Source organism: Sinohyriopsis cumingii, chromosome 6 (genome assembly GCF_028554795.1).
Source record: "Sinohyriopsis cumingii isolate HCF-2022 chromosome 6, ASM2855479v2, whole genome shotgun sequence".
Taxonomy (NCBI): domain Eukaryota; kingdom Metazoa; phylum Mollusca; class Bivalvia; order Unionida; family Unionidae; genus Sinohyriopsis; species Sinohyriopsis cumingii.
The window spans coordinates 37,445,173-37,462,786 of NC_142966.1; the positions used below are offsets into that span (position 1 = coordinate 37,445,173).

The 17,614-nt window shown below is 36.4% G+C and overlaps 1 protein-coding gene across 3 annotated transcripts in view; it reads right to left on the bottom strand.

Moving 5' to 3' along the window:
• Positions 1-17,614, bottom strand: part of LOC149796726 (FHF complex subunit HOOK-interacting protein 1B-like) — an 87,852-nt gene that overhangs the window by 10,958 nt on the left and 59,280 nt on the right. For all 3 annotated transcript variants that reach the window (XM_089961373.1, XM_089961375.1, XM_089961372.1), the window contains 3 exons: positions 14,831-16,014; positions 5,332-5,510; positions 1,443-1,641 (listed from right to left, as the gene is read on the bottom strand). In XM_089961373.1, the coding sequence (XP_089817499.1) occupies positions 1,443-1,641; positions 5,332-5,510; positions 14,831-16,014 (1,562 nt within the window). The remainder of the gene's footprint in view (positions 1-1,442; positions 1,642-5,331; positions 5,511-14,830; positions 16,015-17,614) is intronic.

Here is a 17,614-nt window from a genome sequence, read left to right on the forward strand (position 1 = left end):
TCCACCAGATATACCAGTCGCCCTGTATAGCCTATCATGTGCTGAAAAATGCCATTAAATCAAAAACACCACCATCACCAACTTTTCTATCAGCTCTACAAAACACATCCCCAACCCAATATGAGCCACCTTTTCATTACAGAGATGGCATTGTAGCCTATTCACCATTCAAATTTACCTGGAAGAAGATAATAAAAAAATGATTCACAGCAAAGACAATTCAAAAGCAACATAATGAAACATGATGACATTAATTGTGAATATCAAATTTCACACTTAACGGGCTCTTACTGGTAATAGTTTTCTGGTCCCGATTTCTGCTTGAATCAGTTTATTTTGCAAAGAATGGATAATATCTTCTCTGTAACATTAGATTATGGCAATAACAATATCAAATAAACAATACCAACAAAAAAATGCCAGCGTAAGTGTTTCTGCTGAAATCATTTTTGGGTCAATCTCTCTTTTTTATCTGACCTCCACCAAAGTCAGTCAATTTTTATTAAAACTGAAAGCTGCTACCACTTTGACCTTTAATAATTATAACACTCTCATAAAAATATCTTCCATTTCGCCTTAAACTCTACAACAGTAGGGCAATCAATTGGCATCTTATTGTGTACACATGTTAGCCTACATAATCTGATAATACTCAGCCACATATAACTGAATCGGTACAAGATTTCTGGTCTACAGAAGACTGGTTCTCATTGGTTTCTGTTGTTGTTGCTGTAGGGTTTGATGCCATTTTTCAGCACAAGATAGGCTATACAAGGCAGCCAGTATAACTGGTGGAGGAAGAACCCTGGAAAACCTAGGAAGATCCAGTGACCCATGAGAAGCTACTGGCAGGCCTTCTCATGTACCAAAAGTCAATCCAATCAAGTCATCATTGATTTATCATCCTCTAACTGTTGCAAACATCAAAAATATACTCTCAATTTTGCCTACCTAAGTGTGACATCAGTGACCTATTAGCTCTGCCCAGTTATGCCTACTTAAGTGTGACATCAGTGACCTATTAGCTCTGCCCAGTTCACATTGATTTTGCATAGGTGCGACATTATTGGCCAAAAAGGTGTAAACGGTATGGAAACTGCATGGTCAGTAGGAGGTGAACCAAGGGTAAACAGGTCTGACACTGTGGCCCAAATCAATGTGTGTCATAAAGAAGTATGTGCTGGTTTACCCATGCATCAGAAATGGTTCAAATTTAAATTCTAACCATAAAAAAACATATAATGAGAAGCCTGAAACTCATCTGAAAAGCAAGGCATTTGTATTTATATTTTGAGATAAGCATTCTGGCATGCTGACCTTCCAATCTAAAATGATACATGTCATCAAATAAAATACTGTGTAAACAGATCCATACACTCAGCAACTTAAAAATATTCCCAAAAAGAACTTAAAATGAAAACCATACATAATGTACATCAGACCTTTAGATGGAACCTCAGACACAGTTGTGGCCCTGGTTCTAAGGTGTATGAACTCGGGGCTGGGAGAAATTGATTTTCCTCTCTCTGGTAAAAGTCCTTCCCTAGCAGCCAGAGTTCTTCTTGCCCTCAGAAGAAGCTGTTCAAAATTCTGAACAGTGTATGAGAAATGGTCCACTTTCTGTCTCACAACCGTTAATATCTGCAATGTTCAAAAGGACCATGTTTAACTGAAACATTAATTCCAAGTCAGTTTAGTTAAAAAGATATTCATGAAGTATTCCAGTTCCCAAATTCAAAAAATTATCCAAAGCTTTTCAGAAAAATAGTAAGATATATATTATCCTGCCTGCACAGACATGCACGCATGCACAAGTCAAAGGGATACTTGTGTTTTGATGCATAAGGAAGTGGTAGTAAGAACTGAGAAAAGCATGAGAATAATGATGCTTTGCTGCAGATTTATTTTTTACACAGTGGTCACAAGCCATAAGGTACCTCAGTATCACACACTCCCTTTTATAAGGTGGCTATAGTTATGGATCTTACTACATCAAGTCATGGTAATACTATGTTCAGTATGATGTACCTCAGTACAAAACAACCTCACCTATAACATGGTCCCCTTCACAATGCTGGTATAGTTATGGATTAGATTACATCATGTGATGGTAAAATTATGTGTGATGTACCTCAGAATAAAACAACCTCCCCTATAACATGGTCCCTTTCATAATGCTGGATTCTATTACATCATGTGGTGGTAAAATTATGTATGATGTACCTCAGAATAAAACAACTTCACCTATAACATGGTCCCTTTCATATGGTTGGTATTGAACATTTATGGATTTATTACACCAAGTGATGGTAAAATTATGTATAACGTACTCCAGTGTAAAACAACCTCACTGATAACATGGTCATTTTCATAACATTGGTACAGATATGGATTCTATTACATCATGTGATGGTAAAATTATGTGTAATGTACTCCAGTGTAAAACAACCTCACTTATAACATGGTCCTTTTCATAACATTGGTAAAGTTATGGATTCTATTACATCATGTGATGTGCTCATTTATGAGGTGAGCTCACCTATAACAGTACACTTTTATATCTTCCTTGTTATGTTACATATTTCTGCAAAAGTAATCACCAACCAATGTCATACAATTTTCATAGTTAAAATTACATTCATATATGTTCATCTTCAATATCACTGTCAGGGTACCTGCCAGAAAATATAAGAATTTCCTGAAATCACTCCCTTTCATTTTGATCAGAAAAAGTCTAATCTTGAGTCACTGATTTTTTCTTTCTTAATTCTTGGTAGCAAAATCTACACCATATTTGTCAAAAGATGACAACACCTCAACATGAGCAGCAAATCAGCTGCTTGCTACTTGTGATTTGAACCCTTCTCTATATTTAGAAAATTCCTTTTCTCAAATCAAAGTGGCCAGGGGAGATTATCCCTTATATTTTCACTCCTAGAATAAATAGACCCTGGCTAAGCATAGTAGAAGTATCAATTATAAAAATTATCAAACTTTGGGCAGCCACATCTCAGAAATTTAAAATAACTATATCACTCACAAACTTTAAATGGCTTTGGTGCCAGCTATAATCCGTTCAGTATTGGTTTTGGCGCTTCAACACAAGTTATTTATTGCCATGGCAACTGGAGAAAAGTGAGTTACCCAAGGATAAAGCAAAGACACCAAACTAGGTTGATCTGATGGTAGGATTCAAATCCGAACCTATCAGTCACAAGTCTGGCATGCTAACCACTCAGCCACTATGACTCCCAATCCTCTCAGCATTCATCACATGAGAACCTGACCAATCATGTTTTTATTTACTGTAATTCTGGAGACTTATATGTACATGATACACCTGAATACAAAATTTACTGTGAGGAACCTCACATAATTCCATATTACTATTATGCAATTAAACATGTGATGATTGTTTCACTACAAAATATTAATGTACATATGCATGCATTACTATTTAGTAGCACATCAGCACAATAATGGCTATATTATGCCAATTATAAGTAACGTTTAAGAATATGTTCCCATAAAGATCAAACAAAACAATTCCAAAGATAAATCCTTCCAAATAATTGTAAATAGAAAATACCACAAAAGCAAAGAGCTAACATTCTGTGTTAGCATTGATATAAAATAAAAGAATAAGGTAAACAAACTTTTTGATTGAAATTTGTAATATAAACTGCATTCCCTCAAAATGTCCATGATTTTATCTAAGGGAACATTACCATTAAGTTCCTTAATCATGTTAATTGATTTCACATCTCACATGATGGAAGTTGATATATTTTACAAGAATGTACTCAACTCTCAGTGGGCACTGGCAGGCTTGAACTCTGGTCAAGTTCCAACCTTAAAGAGTCCAATAAGCATGTCCTATATGTGACTGGCTCAATGACGGGGTCCAATAAGCATGTCATATGTGAGTGGCACAAAGATGGAGTCCATTAAGTGTGTCCTATATGTGACTGGCACAAAGATGAGTCCAATAAGTGTGTCCTATATGTGACTGACTCAATGATGGAGTCCAATAAGCATGTCATATATGTGACTGGCTCAATGATGGAGTTCAATAAGCATGTTATACATGTTACTGGCTCAATGATGGAGTCCAATAAGCATATCATATGTGACTGCCACAAAGATGGAGTCCATTAAGTGTGTCCTATATGTGACTGGCACAAAGATGAGTCCAATAAGTGTGTCCTATATGTGACTGACTCAATGATGGAGTTCAATAAGAATGTCATATATGTGACTGGCTCAATGATGGAGTTCAATAAGCATGTTATACATGTTACTGGCTCAATGATGGAGTCCAATAAGCATATCATATGTGACTGCCACAAAGATGGAGTCCATTAAGTGTGTCCTATATGTGACTGGCACAAAGATGAGTCCAATAAGTGTGTCCTATATGTGACTAACTCAGTGATGGAGTCCAATAAGCATGTCCTATACGTGACTGACTCAATGATGGAGTTCAATAAGCATGTCATATATGTGACTGACTCAATGATGGAGTTCAATAAGCATGTCCTATATGTGACTGGCTCAGTGATGGAGTCCAATATACATGTCCTATACATGACTGACTCAATGATGGAGTTTAATAAGCATGTCATATATGTGACTGACTCAATGATGGAGTTCAATAAGCATGTCATATATGTGACTGGCTCAGTGATGGAGTTCAATAAGCATGTCCTATATGTGACTGGCTCAGTGATGGAGTCCAATATACATGTCCTATACATGACTGACTCAATGATGGAGTTCAATAAGCATGTCATATATGTGACTGACTCAATGATGGAGTTCAATAAGCATGTCATATATGTGACTGGCTCAATGATGGAGTTCAATAAGCATGTCATATATGTGACTGGCTCAGTGATGGAGTTCAATAAGCATGTCATATATGTGACTGGCTCAATAAAATCTCATTTCTAAGATCTATTCCATAACAGGATGCCATTACCCAATGATGGTTTGATGTATTCTTGAGTTTTCAATTCACGTATTTTGCTAAGTGTTCTGTGTCACATCTTCACTGTGGATTATATCCAAAGATTTACCAACATGTGCACACAAAAAATTACAGTAGGGCTTGACAAAACTGATTCCTGATTAAAACTGATCTTACCATCTATCACACAAATTTATTTTTCCGGGTCTAGATTCATTGTAATTATTTTTTTACTATTGAAAATATGCAATTGAAAACTGTGGTCAAATCTGATGGGCCCCATCCATGGTATGTTTTCTTAGGTTCTAATACATAACTTATCTTCATTAACAAGCCAAGAAATCATATTTGTGGTGACTTACCTGGACTAGGGACTTGACTGTAGGTTGGAACACCAAATTATGATTCAGTAAATAAGAACGCAGGAGGGGCTGGGGATAGGCTGCCAGTCGAGCTATCAGGCCTGTCAACATCAAATTGACTTGGAGGGAGTTCTGCATCATTCCCTCTAGCTTTGAGAGAAGAGCTGTCATGAAAGGACCTGAATAAAAAAATTTAAAAAAGTGGTAATTTTTATAGACTGAGCATAAGAGAATGTTCACTATAGTGCCATATTAAATATCTCCAAATTAATAACTCTTATGAAAGTTGAAACGAGAAAACTTTTACTATAGGCTATAGTTTGTATTAAAAAATCAATACAGAAAGACCTATTTTATAAGCTGAAATTTTATTTCCCTTATTCTTAATCTGAATGGTTTTGATCCAATGAAATCAAATAGATCCATTGCTAATATGCCATTTCAACTGAATTACTACTATATAAATTACTATATACTAAATAATACTATCTTTCTACTACTACTATGGAAACAACAAGAAATCTTCAATCTCATTTCAATGTAAACAGTATGACTTATATAGTAAAACTGGTCTTGAAAGACCATTGCTATGAATAACCACCTGTCTTGAGAGACCAGGTCACCAAAGCACAGACTGACTCATTATATAGTTATGACCTGTAATGAGTAACCACCTGTGAGGTTCCATAATTTTTGGCAGATGGGATGGTCTTTCAAGACAGGTTCAACTGTATAAATCTTATTAAGTGTGGGAATTTCATTCATAAACTTCCCAGCAAATCAGAAATTCAAATTTGTTAGAAATTGTCATTAAAGTCTCCATTAACTGTTGACAATATTGGGAGTTACATTAGTAAGGCCAATTATTATTATACTAAGTAACGTCATTGATTAAATGCAACATGGATGCATCGGGTTTATTGTTAATGAGGAGTGAATTTTTCACATACATAAAGTATTCATTCATTATGAGGATATGACATTTTATAGCCAATTATATTTCTCTAAAAATACTTACCATCAGGAATATAAACTCCACCTTTTGAATCTAGAACACTTAGAAAAATGACAAATTGTGTCCCTCCCATCTATATATCATACAGACAATGAAAACAGAATCTGCAAATTAGTGCTTCCTGATATCATTATAATTACCCACACCACCAACCCATTCCAACTTCTAGGTGGCCAAACATGTCATTTACTTTAAGCTAGGGTGAAACATCAATGAGGCTGCTCACATTTGCATGGAGGTGTGAGAGGTTTTCGTAGTAATGTGATCCAGTATATATTCTTGGAGATGCACAATTTGCTATACAATTTTTCTTTTTCCAGCAAATACATTACCTGATCACATTTAATGTAAAGAGAATAGGTAATAAAAGGAAGAAGTGTATAGATACCCTTAGAAGGAAATATAACTGAAATCCCTATGTGAAGGATAAATAAATTTAATGTGAAACTGATGCAATGGAAATAAGAAACAAATGGCATTTACTTACCAAGAAAAAATTGGGCAAAATCCAGCAAAAGCTATAAAAAAAACACACACAAGAGTAGGATGGGGCATCATTAATTGGGTACGGTGGTCACCTGGCCAGAAATCACAGGATTCATCTGATCAAATTCCCATTTATGCAATGCTACATAAAATGAAGACAGAAGCAATACTAGTCCCACTCCGCATACCAGTCTGATGCTCAAGGATTGAAGGTCACAGAGACCGATTGAATTTTGTGCTGAAATTTCACAAGGCATACCTGTTTTTTTGTGATGCACCAAAACATGCTCAATGTATCACCCACAGGATATCAAGACATCGAGATTAAGATGTGCTTCATGGCCTTAACCCTTTACCTCATGCAAGCGCTTTTGGACGGCTCTATTCCATTCACATGGAAGTGCCTTTTGAAGCCTCAACTTCATTTGCATGGAAGTGCCTTTTGATGCCTGCTGTAAACAGCAGCCATTTTAAGCAGGCTTTCATAGCGCCACTTTCGGGGAAAACCCCCATTAGGTACTACATTCATTTCTGTGAATGACAATTATGTCAGATCATGTAGTCACTGCTTATGCTCTGGTCAAAATCTGCTATTTAAAGTAACTGGGTCATAATCTCCACTCTCCAAAATGGAGGTCGCGGATTTCATTCAGTATTTACGAAGTTTTCACAATTAGAATCACGACTATGAAAGCTTCAATAACTTAGGCAAAGGCTCTGATATTGATGTAGGCAGCAATTAGTTTTTATAAATTATCAAATTCTGATGACTCAGTGATGAAGACACGGACAAAAAACTTGTAAATTTCGAGTATGAGAAATGGCAGCTACAGTAGGTCACACGGCTTCACTGACATGACGGTGAACGAGTTCTCTCAAGATTTTAAAGCAAATACAAAATTCTTCCATGAAAAATAATTACACAGCTATAACAATCAGACTTTACTCTTAAAGTTTTCCACACATAATAGATGTGTACCAACAATGTAACATGGTTAAAATTGCTGTTAAACATAACATAACTACACTGCTTAACAGTTAATAGGCAGGACTATGCGTATGGAGTCAAATAGATAACATGTGTTCTATTTATAGCACACTGCACTGGGTAACTTTGCTCTATGAGGTAAAGGGTTAATCAAAGGATGAAACTTGTTAAGTCCCACAACTGCTTTCCATGTTTTAACTGCAAGCATGGAAAGTTTTTGTACAACTGTCTCTCTTGATGTATAAGTGAGCCAATGATTACCTTCTGATTGCAGCAACCTGTTCTTCATTGCAAAGCTTGGATGTGTCATCAGTAGAAATAAACCACTGGACTAGAATTGGAGATACTTATGAGATACCTAAAAAGCATGCAGAGTCAACGCTTGGATTATATCAGTAAGTTAGACCAATATAGGTCAAAGTTATTAATAAGTTGATTTGTAAGATAGCAGCTTCAGTGATGTTCTAGTTAAGGGCTTGAACTTGTCCGAGTTGAGCCATGTAAAAATCCAGTAAAATTTACATTTGGGAAACAAGGTTAATGACATTGGCTGATTCAGCTTGAGAGCTGTAAACAAGTCCAACAGGTCCTAATTGTGGCCTATTATCCCCTCTTGTCTGAATGTGCCAGAGATCATTGAGTGGTTACCTGTAGTTGTAACAGAAGTTAACTTCTCAGAGACACAGAGAAAATGTTAGCAAGCTCAGAGTAAGAGGCTTCCAAAGGCAAAAATGTTGAAGCCCTCTAATCTATAAAGATGTGCCACTTTAAACATAAACAAAGTGGAGGGCATTATATCTGGTGCAATCTTCTCCATGATCAAAGAGCTGAGTTCCTTTCTCCACAAGTTTCTCCTGACAAATGTCTGGACAGGGATGAAAAACCTATGACTGGGGCAAGTCGATCTTGCTTGGAATTGCCCAGATTTCTCAGGGGCATCTATTGCTAGATCATTCAACAGAGATGTATCACATCTGAGAGGACATCTCAGAAGGACTCTGCAGGTCTTCAGGATTATTTACAGAATCAGAACAGCTTGAGAAAGATAAACCTGTTCCAACCAAGAGATCAGTTGGAGGAAAGCTCCTGCCCTGAAACAAATCCCAATGGACTGACACTGCATCCATGGCCCAGGAGGGTCATCTGCAGTGGGCTCAACAAGCAGCAGCTGAGGTGGAACAAGTCTGTAGCCACATTAAAAAAACCAAAGAGATGCAAACAAGGTCCCATTTTCAAATACATTCCCTATAGGAAATAGACTGTGAAAGCTAAATAATCCATGAAAATGTAAAAGGGAGAAAAGTGAACAAGGCTGGAAGGAAGAAAAAAAGTCAAAGGAGAGAGATCTGATTCCTCCCTCTTCATAAGAAAATCCAGCTAAGAGTATTCTGCAGTATATCATCCAAGTACTCAACTGTAGCAGCTGATGAAGTTGACATGAAAAGGCATACATAATGGGCTTTATAAAACCCAAAGAGCTGAGATCGATTTCAAACAGGAATGTATGAAAGTGATACATGGCTCCTTGGAACATAAAGTAACTTACAGGAATGTATGAAAGTGATACATGGCTCCTTGGAACATAAAGTAACTTACAGGAATGTATTAAAGTGATACATGGCTCCTTGGAACATAAAGTAACTTACAGGAAGGTGGTGTCCACATTCATCACAATGATCTAAATATGTGGCCTCTTATCTGAGAAGGTACAGTATGAGCATAATTAGAAGGACATGGTCAACTAGTTCTCTGAGAATGCCACTTAGAGTCTTGGAATTGATCTGACATGATCAGAGACCTCCTTAAACAAAGACAGCAAAGTGGGAGCTTGCCTGCATCATCTGCATCCACCACAACCTTTATCTTGTAGGCCATGATTAATGGATGGCAGAAGGAGGTGCTAAGTCAGTCAGGAAATGTGAATACTTTTCTGAACTGCCACCTAAAAACAAAAACCAATCCACTCCTTGTGGCAGAAGGATGTGGGTATCTTTCTCTGACACAGCTAATATAGTGATGTATAACATACTAAACAGAATGGAATCATTGTCACCAGATTTCAGTATTAGTCTACAGGATATGCTACTGATTGTAGACCCAATGACTGAAATGGGCAACTGATATGGTGTGTACCACTGGGATGGCTACCTGGGTGTGCAGCTAGATGAGTTGTTGAGCAGAGATATGGACAATCTACACTTCATGGACTAGTTCTATGGGTTCTGTTTAAGCCAAAAAGGATCAGCACAGTGTGTGAAGCCAGGGCAGATGGCTGGAATGCCATGTAGAGGGACTGGTTGTACAGATCCCTGTAACATGCCATATAAAATGGGAACTTATTTGTGGCCCAACTCATCACAAAGTCCAACTTCTGACTTTCAGCAGAATTGCCAGTTGGATGACTTTCCAGTAAGGCTGAAATGTTTACCAAAATCTTTAAACATGTAATGGTACACAAAAGCAGAAATGATGCATTTTGCCTTTGCATTCGAAACTCAATCTTTTCTTTATCTGTACATTAGGCCAGCAGCTGATGGCTATACTGATGTAAACCACTGTCAATGTGCATTTCATACTTCCCTTAATTTGTCATTATTTTCATTTGCTAAACAGCTTTCACCTCTTATTCTAACAGGATTCAGTTTTTGAGACAAGTCTTTGTTGAATATATCTGCCATATATTGGGCAAAACAAGATGGGGATCATCATACTGTTATTGTGCGTTTGTACCCAATAATAAAAATGGATAATAAAACTGAATACAATTACTATGAGAAACTGTAGTGCTTACAAAGTTGTAATGGTGTTTTTCTTACCAAAATAAAAATTAAATGTTACTCATTAAAGTATCTGTTAACGAATATGTTTGTCAAATGTATAATTTTTTTGTCAGCAATATCAGTAAATAAATCTGATATGCATTGTTGTGTAATATGTAGAACAACAAATTCTTATCAACTTTGGCTTTTTCTTTGGCGGTGCTACATTCAATTTGAAAATCATTCACACTTTAAGAAAAGATTTAACAGAAAAATCACGCTAAAGAGTCACCTTCTGCTGAGATGTGGAAATAAAAAGTCTACATTACTGAGGCACATACATCTTTGTTTGTAGGTAATGATTACAGGAAAAAAACTAAACTAAGCCATATACACATGTAAACGTTGTAGACTTACTTGACTGTCTGGTAGGAAACTGGGAAGCTAACAGGTTGAACCTCTTATATGCACTCTGGCCAAAAATTCTGGCATATGGGGAGTACTCATACTTACTGAGACGCCAAATGGAGGGATCACAATTTCTTACTAAAAATATCAATGGCTGGCCAGTTAGCTGGCAGGATGGACTGATTGGGAGCTGAGATTGTGTTGGCATCAACTACTTGTATGTATTGCATAAATGTTTGGCATGGTCAGCGGAAATTGACCCCATGTGTTGAGGTTGGGTGAAGAACATTTTATTCCACTGCATCCATTGCACACCAAGATTCTTCCACTCTGTAAGCTTCAAGGAACCTGGGAGGGGGGACAAGCCATCATGTCCTATCCCATTATGCTGGCTATAGATGCAGTCTTAAGGAGAAGGCTCAAAACATCGATGTCCATGGATTTGCACCTCTTCCTGGCTTTTTTGCTAGACATTAGACCATATACTTTCTGACCATTCATTAGAGACAATGCAATGTGTTTAAGGGCACATGGTACTGGCAAGGCATTTCTCATGTGTCCTCCAAGAAATTAAACCTTTTACACTTAGAACATTAGGTTGCCATTGTTTGACAGGAACAGGACAATAAAATTACAACATGTGTGTGTGTGTGTCTATGTGTATAATTATGATTTTTAATGTAGCTTTAAAAATGTTCAGTCATATTGCTATGATATCTGCAGTGTGGCAGTTCATAGTGATGTCTAGCACTGGGGCACCATGCCACAGACATGTAGTATGATGTCCCACCCGGTCACATTATCCTGACACCAGGCTGACTAGTGCTAAAACTAAAACTGAGTGCCAAGCAAGGTAGCTGTTAGTAACATTTTTATAAGTCTTTGGTATGACTCAGCCATGGTTTGAAACCATGACCTCCCACATCCGAGGTGAACACTAGTCACTAAGCCAACCTCACCTGAAAAATTCTTAATCATTAAGAGTATTTGGCAGAGTTTGATGATTCCTTTATGGAAATTTGGAAGCCTTGCAATTCCAAATTAAAACAAGAACACAGCATCCGTATAATAATGTAAACATATTTAGTTGGCAGTTAACATCATGCACAAAAGAAATAAAATTCAAGCTCAGAGATCTTGTGTTTCAAATGTGCTATGCATATTTAAATTAATTGTTTGTTATTTTTAAAATATTTTTTTATTCCATTACATGTTCTTGTATTGTAATATTGTTTACTGAATTTTTTTCAGAATTAAGTTCAGTTCTGTTTGACTTGATTGATTTTTTGCATCTGGTTGCTGACCTTAAAATCAGTGACAGTTTTAGTAAAAAAAAATTTTTTCTATTCTTTCTCAGAATAAGAATCATTTAACTGAGTCAAGGTCATGATTAGACTATGTGATGTGAGTCACGTGTTAATTCGTAAACAAACTTCTTTTTCTTCCAGAAGAATGAAACTCTTGACCCCCATCTGGGAATCTGTTTGCATTTGAGTTAGTATTAAAACTGATGTTATGATAAGAATTCTATCAGTTGTACCTTAACAAATGAAGTCAAGTGTTTTATGTTGTGTCCAGTTTGGGGCTGAATTTTTATTTATTTCAAATTACTGAATTTCAAGTGATTGTTTTCCCTGGAAATACTAAAGTGCTCTGATAATTCTTGGACAAAGATATTTACCAGAATTTATACAGGATTCAAAAACTGGTATAATATTTTCTGTGATTCAACAAGAGACTGCTGACACATCAGTACAACACTGACTACTTCATATGTCATAGCCTTCTATCTTGATTTTCATCAGGATCTGAACTGTGATTCACTTAAAACTTTGTATTGATAGGACTTGCGTTTTAATTCTTGGATTACAATTTGGATTTAATTCACAATACTGTAAGTTCTTTTTTAAAAAACTTTTTTTAAATTTGTAGTCTAGGAAAATAAATTATTTGTAAAATTTTACAAAGCTTGTTGTCTTAACTCTTTTCTGTTATTTTAAAAGCATAGACTCATAACAAATGTGACAGGTAAAATAAGCATTAAAAAAGTTCTAAATATGTGAGACTGTGTTTTTGTGTGTGTGTGTGTGTGTGTTTGTGTGTGTCTAACTATTTAATGGTTGTGTGCTCAAAGCATAAACAAACATATATATCAAGTGAATATTCTGTTTCATGACTGTTAATGCTTGCAGTATATTTCTACAACTAAACCTGGGAATTAAAAGTATTATTTTCTATACAGGGCCCATATCTGGGGAATGAGAGCTAGATATTTTTCATACATTCAAATTCAAAACACAAAAACTTTTGGCCAACTGCTTGTAATTAATAATGAGTTCAATGTAAATTCTCCTCTACTGCCCACCCTGGGAATTTTTTTTGTTGCACATGGGGAAAAAATTTCACAAACAGCAGTCCATTTTTATTGTCTTTTCAAGTTCAAATTGTTCTTCCTCACAGCGTATGTGTTCCAGGTATCCCCTAAATCTAAACCCTTTACCATTACAAAAAAAAATACTTCAATGCTCAATGAAGACACACAATCCATACCAAAAATAACCCCCAATCTTTTCCAACAATTGTTTTTGATTAACTGGGTCAATTTTTGTGACAAATGTCATCTAACTCAATTAAAATCCACCCTTCCATCTTGAAAGCCTAAACTGGGATGGTGTGTTTAGTATCAAAGTGATGGAGCACATGAAAGTAATTATATGCTTTACCTTCATTGGTCAGAGTTGAAAACTAGTCACTTAACAATCTATATTGACATACACCATGCCCCACTCATTAGACCATTTTCTGCACTTGTGCAAATGGATTTACTTGTAGGAAACATGGTATTTATATATTACATAACCACTAACATCAATGTCTTCAACATTAATGTACAATACAGCATCAACGAAACTGTGTGTGACTACAAGGCAAGACACAAACCCCAATACTTAAAAAAATATGCAAAAGTATAAGTGAAAACACAATAAAGTTACCAATGTCTTGAAGAAACTTCATTTATCATGTCTATACCAACTTTACAGTGGATGGGTTTTAATAATGAATTATGATGGATATCAAGAGGGAATGTGATACAATGTTGATCATATTGCAGGGAAAGTTTAAACTGAGTACCATTCAGTATATGGGTGGCAACCGAGGAGTAGCAAGGGGAGGTAATGATATCTGGAAGAGTTCCTTTTACTAGAAAATATTTTCAGTTTTAGTATAATATATAAAAGGGCAAGAGAAATATTAATCTTTCCAGTAGGAATGGATTCGAAAGGTAGAGTTAATTCCTAATATGTGGTCAATTAAAGGTGATTAGGGATCTGATATAATATTGCGATTCTCATGGTCTCAAGAGGTTACCAATGAATGTGTTTGCATTTACAGTATGTAATTAGTGCATCTAATGACTTCAGGTACTTCCACGGCTCAATATTGCAAATCCCCATGATTGTAGTGTATGTCTCCACAACCAAAATCAATCCCCATGACCACTACCTTCTTCTGGACTGTGACCCGGGGGGTCATAACCTGACATTTGTTACATTTTTCTCCTACATGTACAGAGTTTCATAAATATTTTTAAAAAATCACTACAATTACAAGTTTTGTATATTTGACCTCTGACCCCTTTACAGGATCCATGGGGCAGAGGTCCAAAAGCACAGCCTCTCTTGCAGACAATCACAACTTGTGTACCTAGTCGGGTGAATTTTCACTGAGCAGTTTAGAAGATATAGATAGACAGATTGATGAGTTGGCAGAAGGATGGATAGATGGAAAGATGCAGAGGACCACTATATTAAGCGTGAGGATAGTGATTAACATATTTCTTACCAACATTAGGTTGAGTGCTGCCCAATTTTGCTAAAACAGAAATCCCTGAGACAGACTTGCTGCTGTTGCACAAAGATTGCATAGATGTTTCTGAAAATCTAACACTTTTCTCGCCTGAAGTACTTAATTTTCTCTCTGCCTCTACAGACCCATTGTAAGGTAGTTCATTCAAGCTGTCTGTACCATTGACATTTGATGACATAGTTATTTCTAAGAAAGTAGACGGATCAGGTTTAGTTTCAGAATGTCTTTTATCACAACCTGTATCATAGGAACTCGGTGCTTCAATGACTTCAAAATCAGTTCTATTCAATCCCTCCTGTTTAGAAAGAGGCTCAGAAAATTTGGAATTGTCTATGACCTGAAATGGAGTTGCATTTTGTGAAAAATCTTGGAAATTCTTCTCATTTTTATCAATAGTATTATCAGTGTCCCCAACCACAGCACTGATGTCCGGGTTCTTATCACAGAAAGCTGAAAGGCTTTTCGAGGCATGGCTGAGTTCTCTCCTTGGAGTAGAAGTTCTAGATACTATTGGTACAAGAGTTGATACGGAGGATAAAACTGAATCAAGAGACTTCAAACTTTCCTCAAAAGTTAAATTTTTATCTACAGGAGCATCAGTTTCATCCAGAAATGACATGAACACTTTGATATCATCAAGTCTTGATTCCACCAGAACATTTCCTGATGAGGTTCCGAATGTGCCTCCTTTACTCTGTGCAAATGCGGCTTCATTTGAAGTCTGATGTTCCTTTTGATCTGTAATTTGAGCATCATTACTGATTTCTGTTGTACAAATAATATTCGAAAACTCTGCTTTTGTTTCAGCATCCTGGCTCTGTTTGATCATTTCATTCCTACCTTCCTCAACTAAGCCTGAAGAACCTAAAGTTGCCTCCCCTCTGGATGACCTCTTTCTTGCATCATCACAGCCACTGATTCCAACAGTCTTAGATATGTCTGATTTACTTGTGAATACTTCATCAAGGTCCATTATGCTGTCTGGAGCTGGGTTTTCCCCATCATAAGGGACAGACCATTTCTGACAAGCCTTGACACAGTTTCTGACAGAAGTCCTTGCTTCATGCAAATATTCCAGGTAACTTGTTTCAAAGTGTTCTAGTTTGCTACCATCTGATCCTGGTGGAAAATTTGTCTTTAGTGGCTCATGTTTTACGTCCCTACAAGGAAAATTAATAAATTACTATATACACAAACTTTGTACAATTTACATAAGGACTTTGAAGAAGTGTCTCCTGTTTAAATAAAAACAGAACACAAAAATTAAAATTCCTTACTTGTGTATAAGTAGTCAAATTTTGTTTGCAATTACTCGATCCCCCATTTAATCTTCATTTGAAACCAAACAGTTACTGTACAAATTCAAGTGCTGAATACTGTAATAAACAGAATCTATAAAGTTTGGGGAAACAAAGTTTTCTCCTTTCCCTGTGATCAAACGCAAAACAGAAAACCTTTAAATTACAGACAGACTTAGCTAATGAGCCTGAGAACTGAATTTGTTAATCTGCAAGTTTAACTTAATTCACAAACTAGAGTTCTGCAGCAAAGCAGAATTATCTAACATTCATAAGTTAGCCACCCTAAATAGTCATGCTATTGCTCCAGAGAATTGTTCCCAGAGAATGGATCAAAAGTCTGTAACCCATTTGCACCTGTACAAATATACTACTTTAATCGACCCAAAGTTACAATTCCTGCTCTATGGCATTGTGTGTGTGTGTGTGTTATTTAGATTTTTAACACAGCTTTAACAATTTTTCAGTCATATTGCTATTATGTCTGCAGTGTGTCAGTTTATAATGATGTCTAGCACTGGGGCATCATGTCGCAGACATGTAGCGTGATGTCCCACCAAGTCACATTATCCCGACACCAGGCTCACCAGTCTTAACACTAACCTTGTAAATGCTGAGTGCCAAGCTAGGCAGCTGTTTGTACCATTTTTGTAAGTCTTTGGTATGACTCGGCCGGGAATTGAACCCATGACCTTTTGCATCCGAGGCAGATCTATGGCATTGTAAGTAATGATGTAGGTATTTTCATAAGTACTCTCACAAATAAGCAGGATAACAGTCCCCAGGTTGGATAGAAACCATGACATACTCCAAACTCTTTCTGATTCCAGTTGTTTTGTATGGTTAATTTAAAGATAGTGTGGCAATCTGATCATCCATGGAATACTCTGTTGTTAAATGTGACATAAATGGAGCTATTTTGTTAATACAACAGAGCCTGTCTTGCAAGACCCAAAACATCATTATCTCTCATGACTGGTTATATCACTATAAAATCAATAAACATATGTATTGAGAATCTGGTCTCTCAAGACAGATGGTCTCTCATAGCGGTGGTCTTTGAAGACAGGTTTTACTGTACAATGATTAAAAGAGATGTTGAAATCCTAATTTTAATTCTGCAGTCAATAAAACTGCTGTTATTAAATAACACTGGTCAACAGTGAAATCATTACTGACTTGAAAAGGCCCTAATCTGTAGTATTTTGGTGTGCCGAACACGAATATAACCGTGAAAAATTTGTATTGGCTCTCGTTTTGAAGATATTCATATACCTCATTTTCTATGTTTCACTGTGTAAATTTCTCCAGTAGGACTGCAGCAACATCCGGAATAATGATGTAACATTGCATAATACCATCATGCTCACATCATCCACAGTTGATTGCATCAATTTCTGATGCAATGCAATACTAATGCCATGCGGCTGCTGAAGTAAGTTGACGTCAGCAGTGTACTATA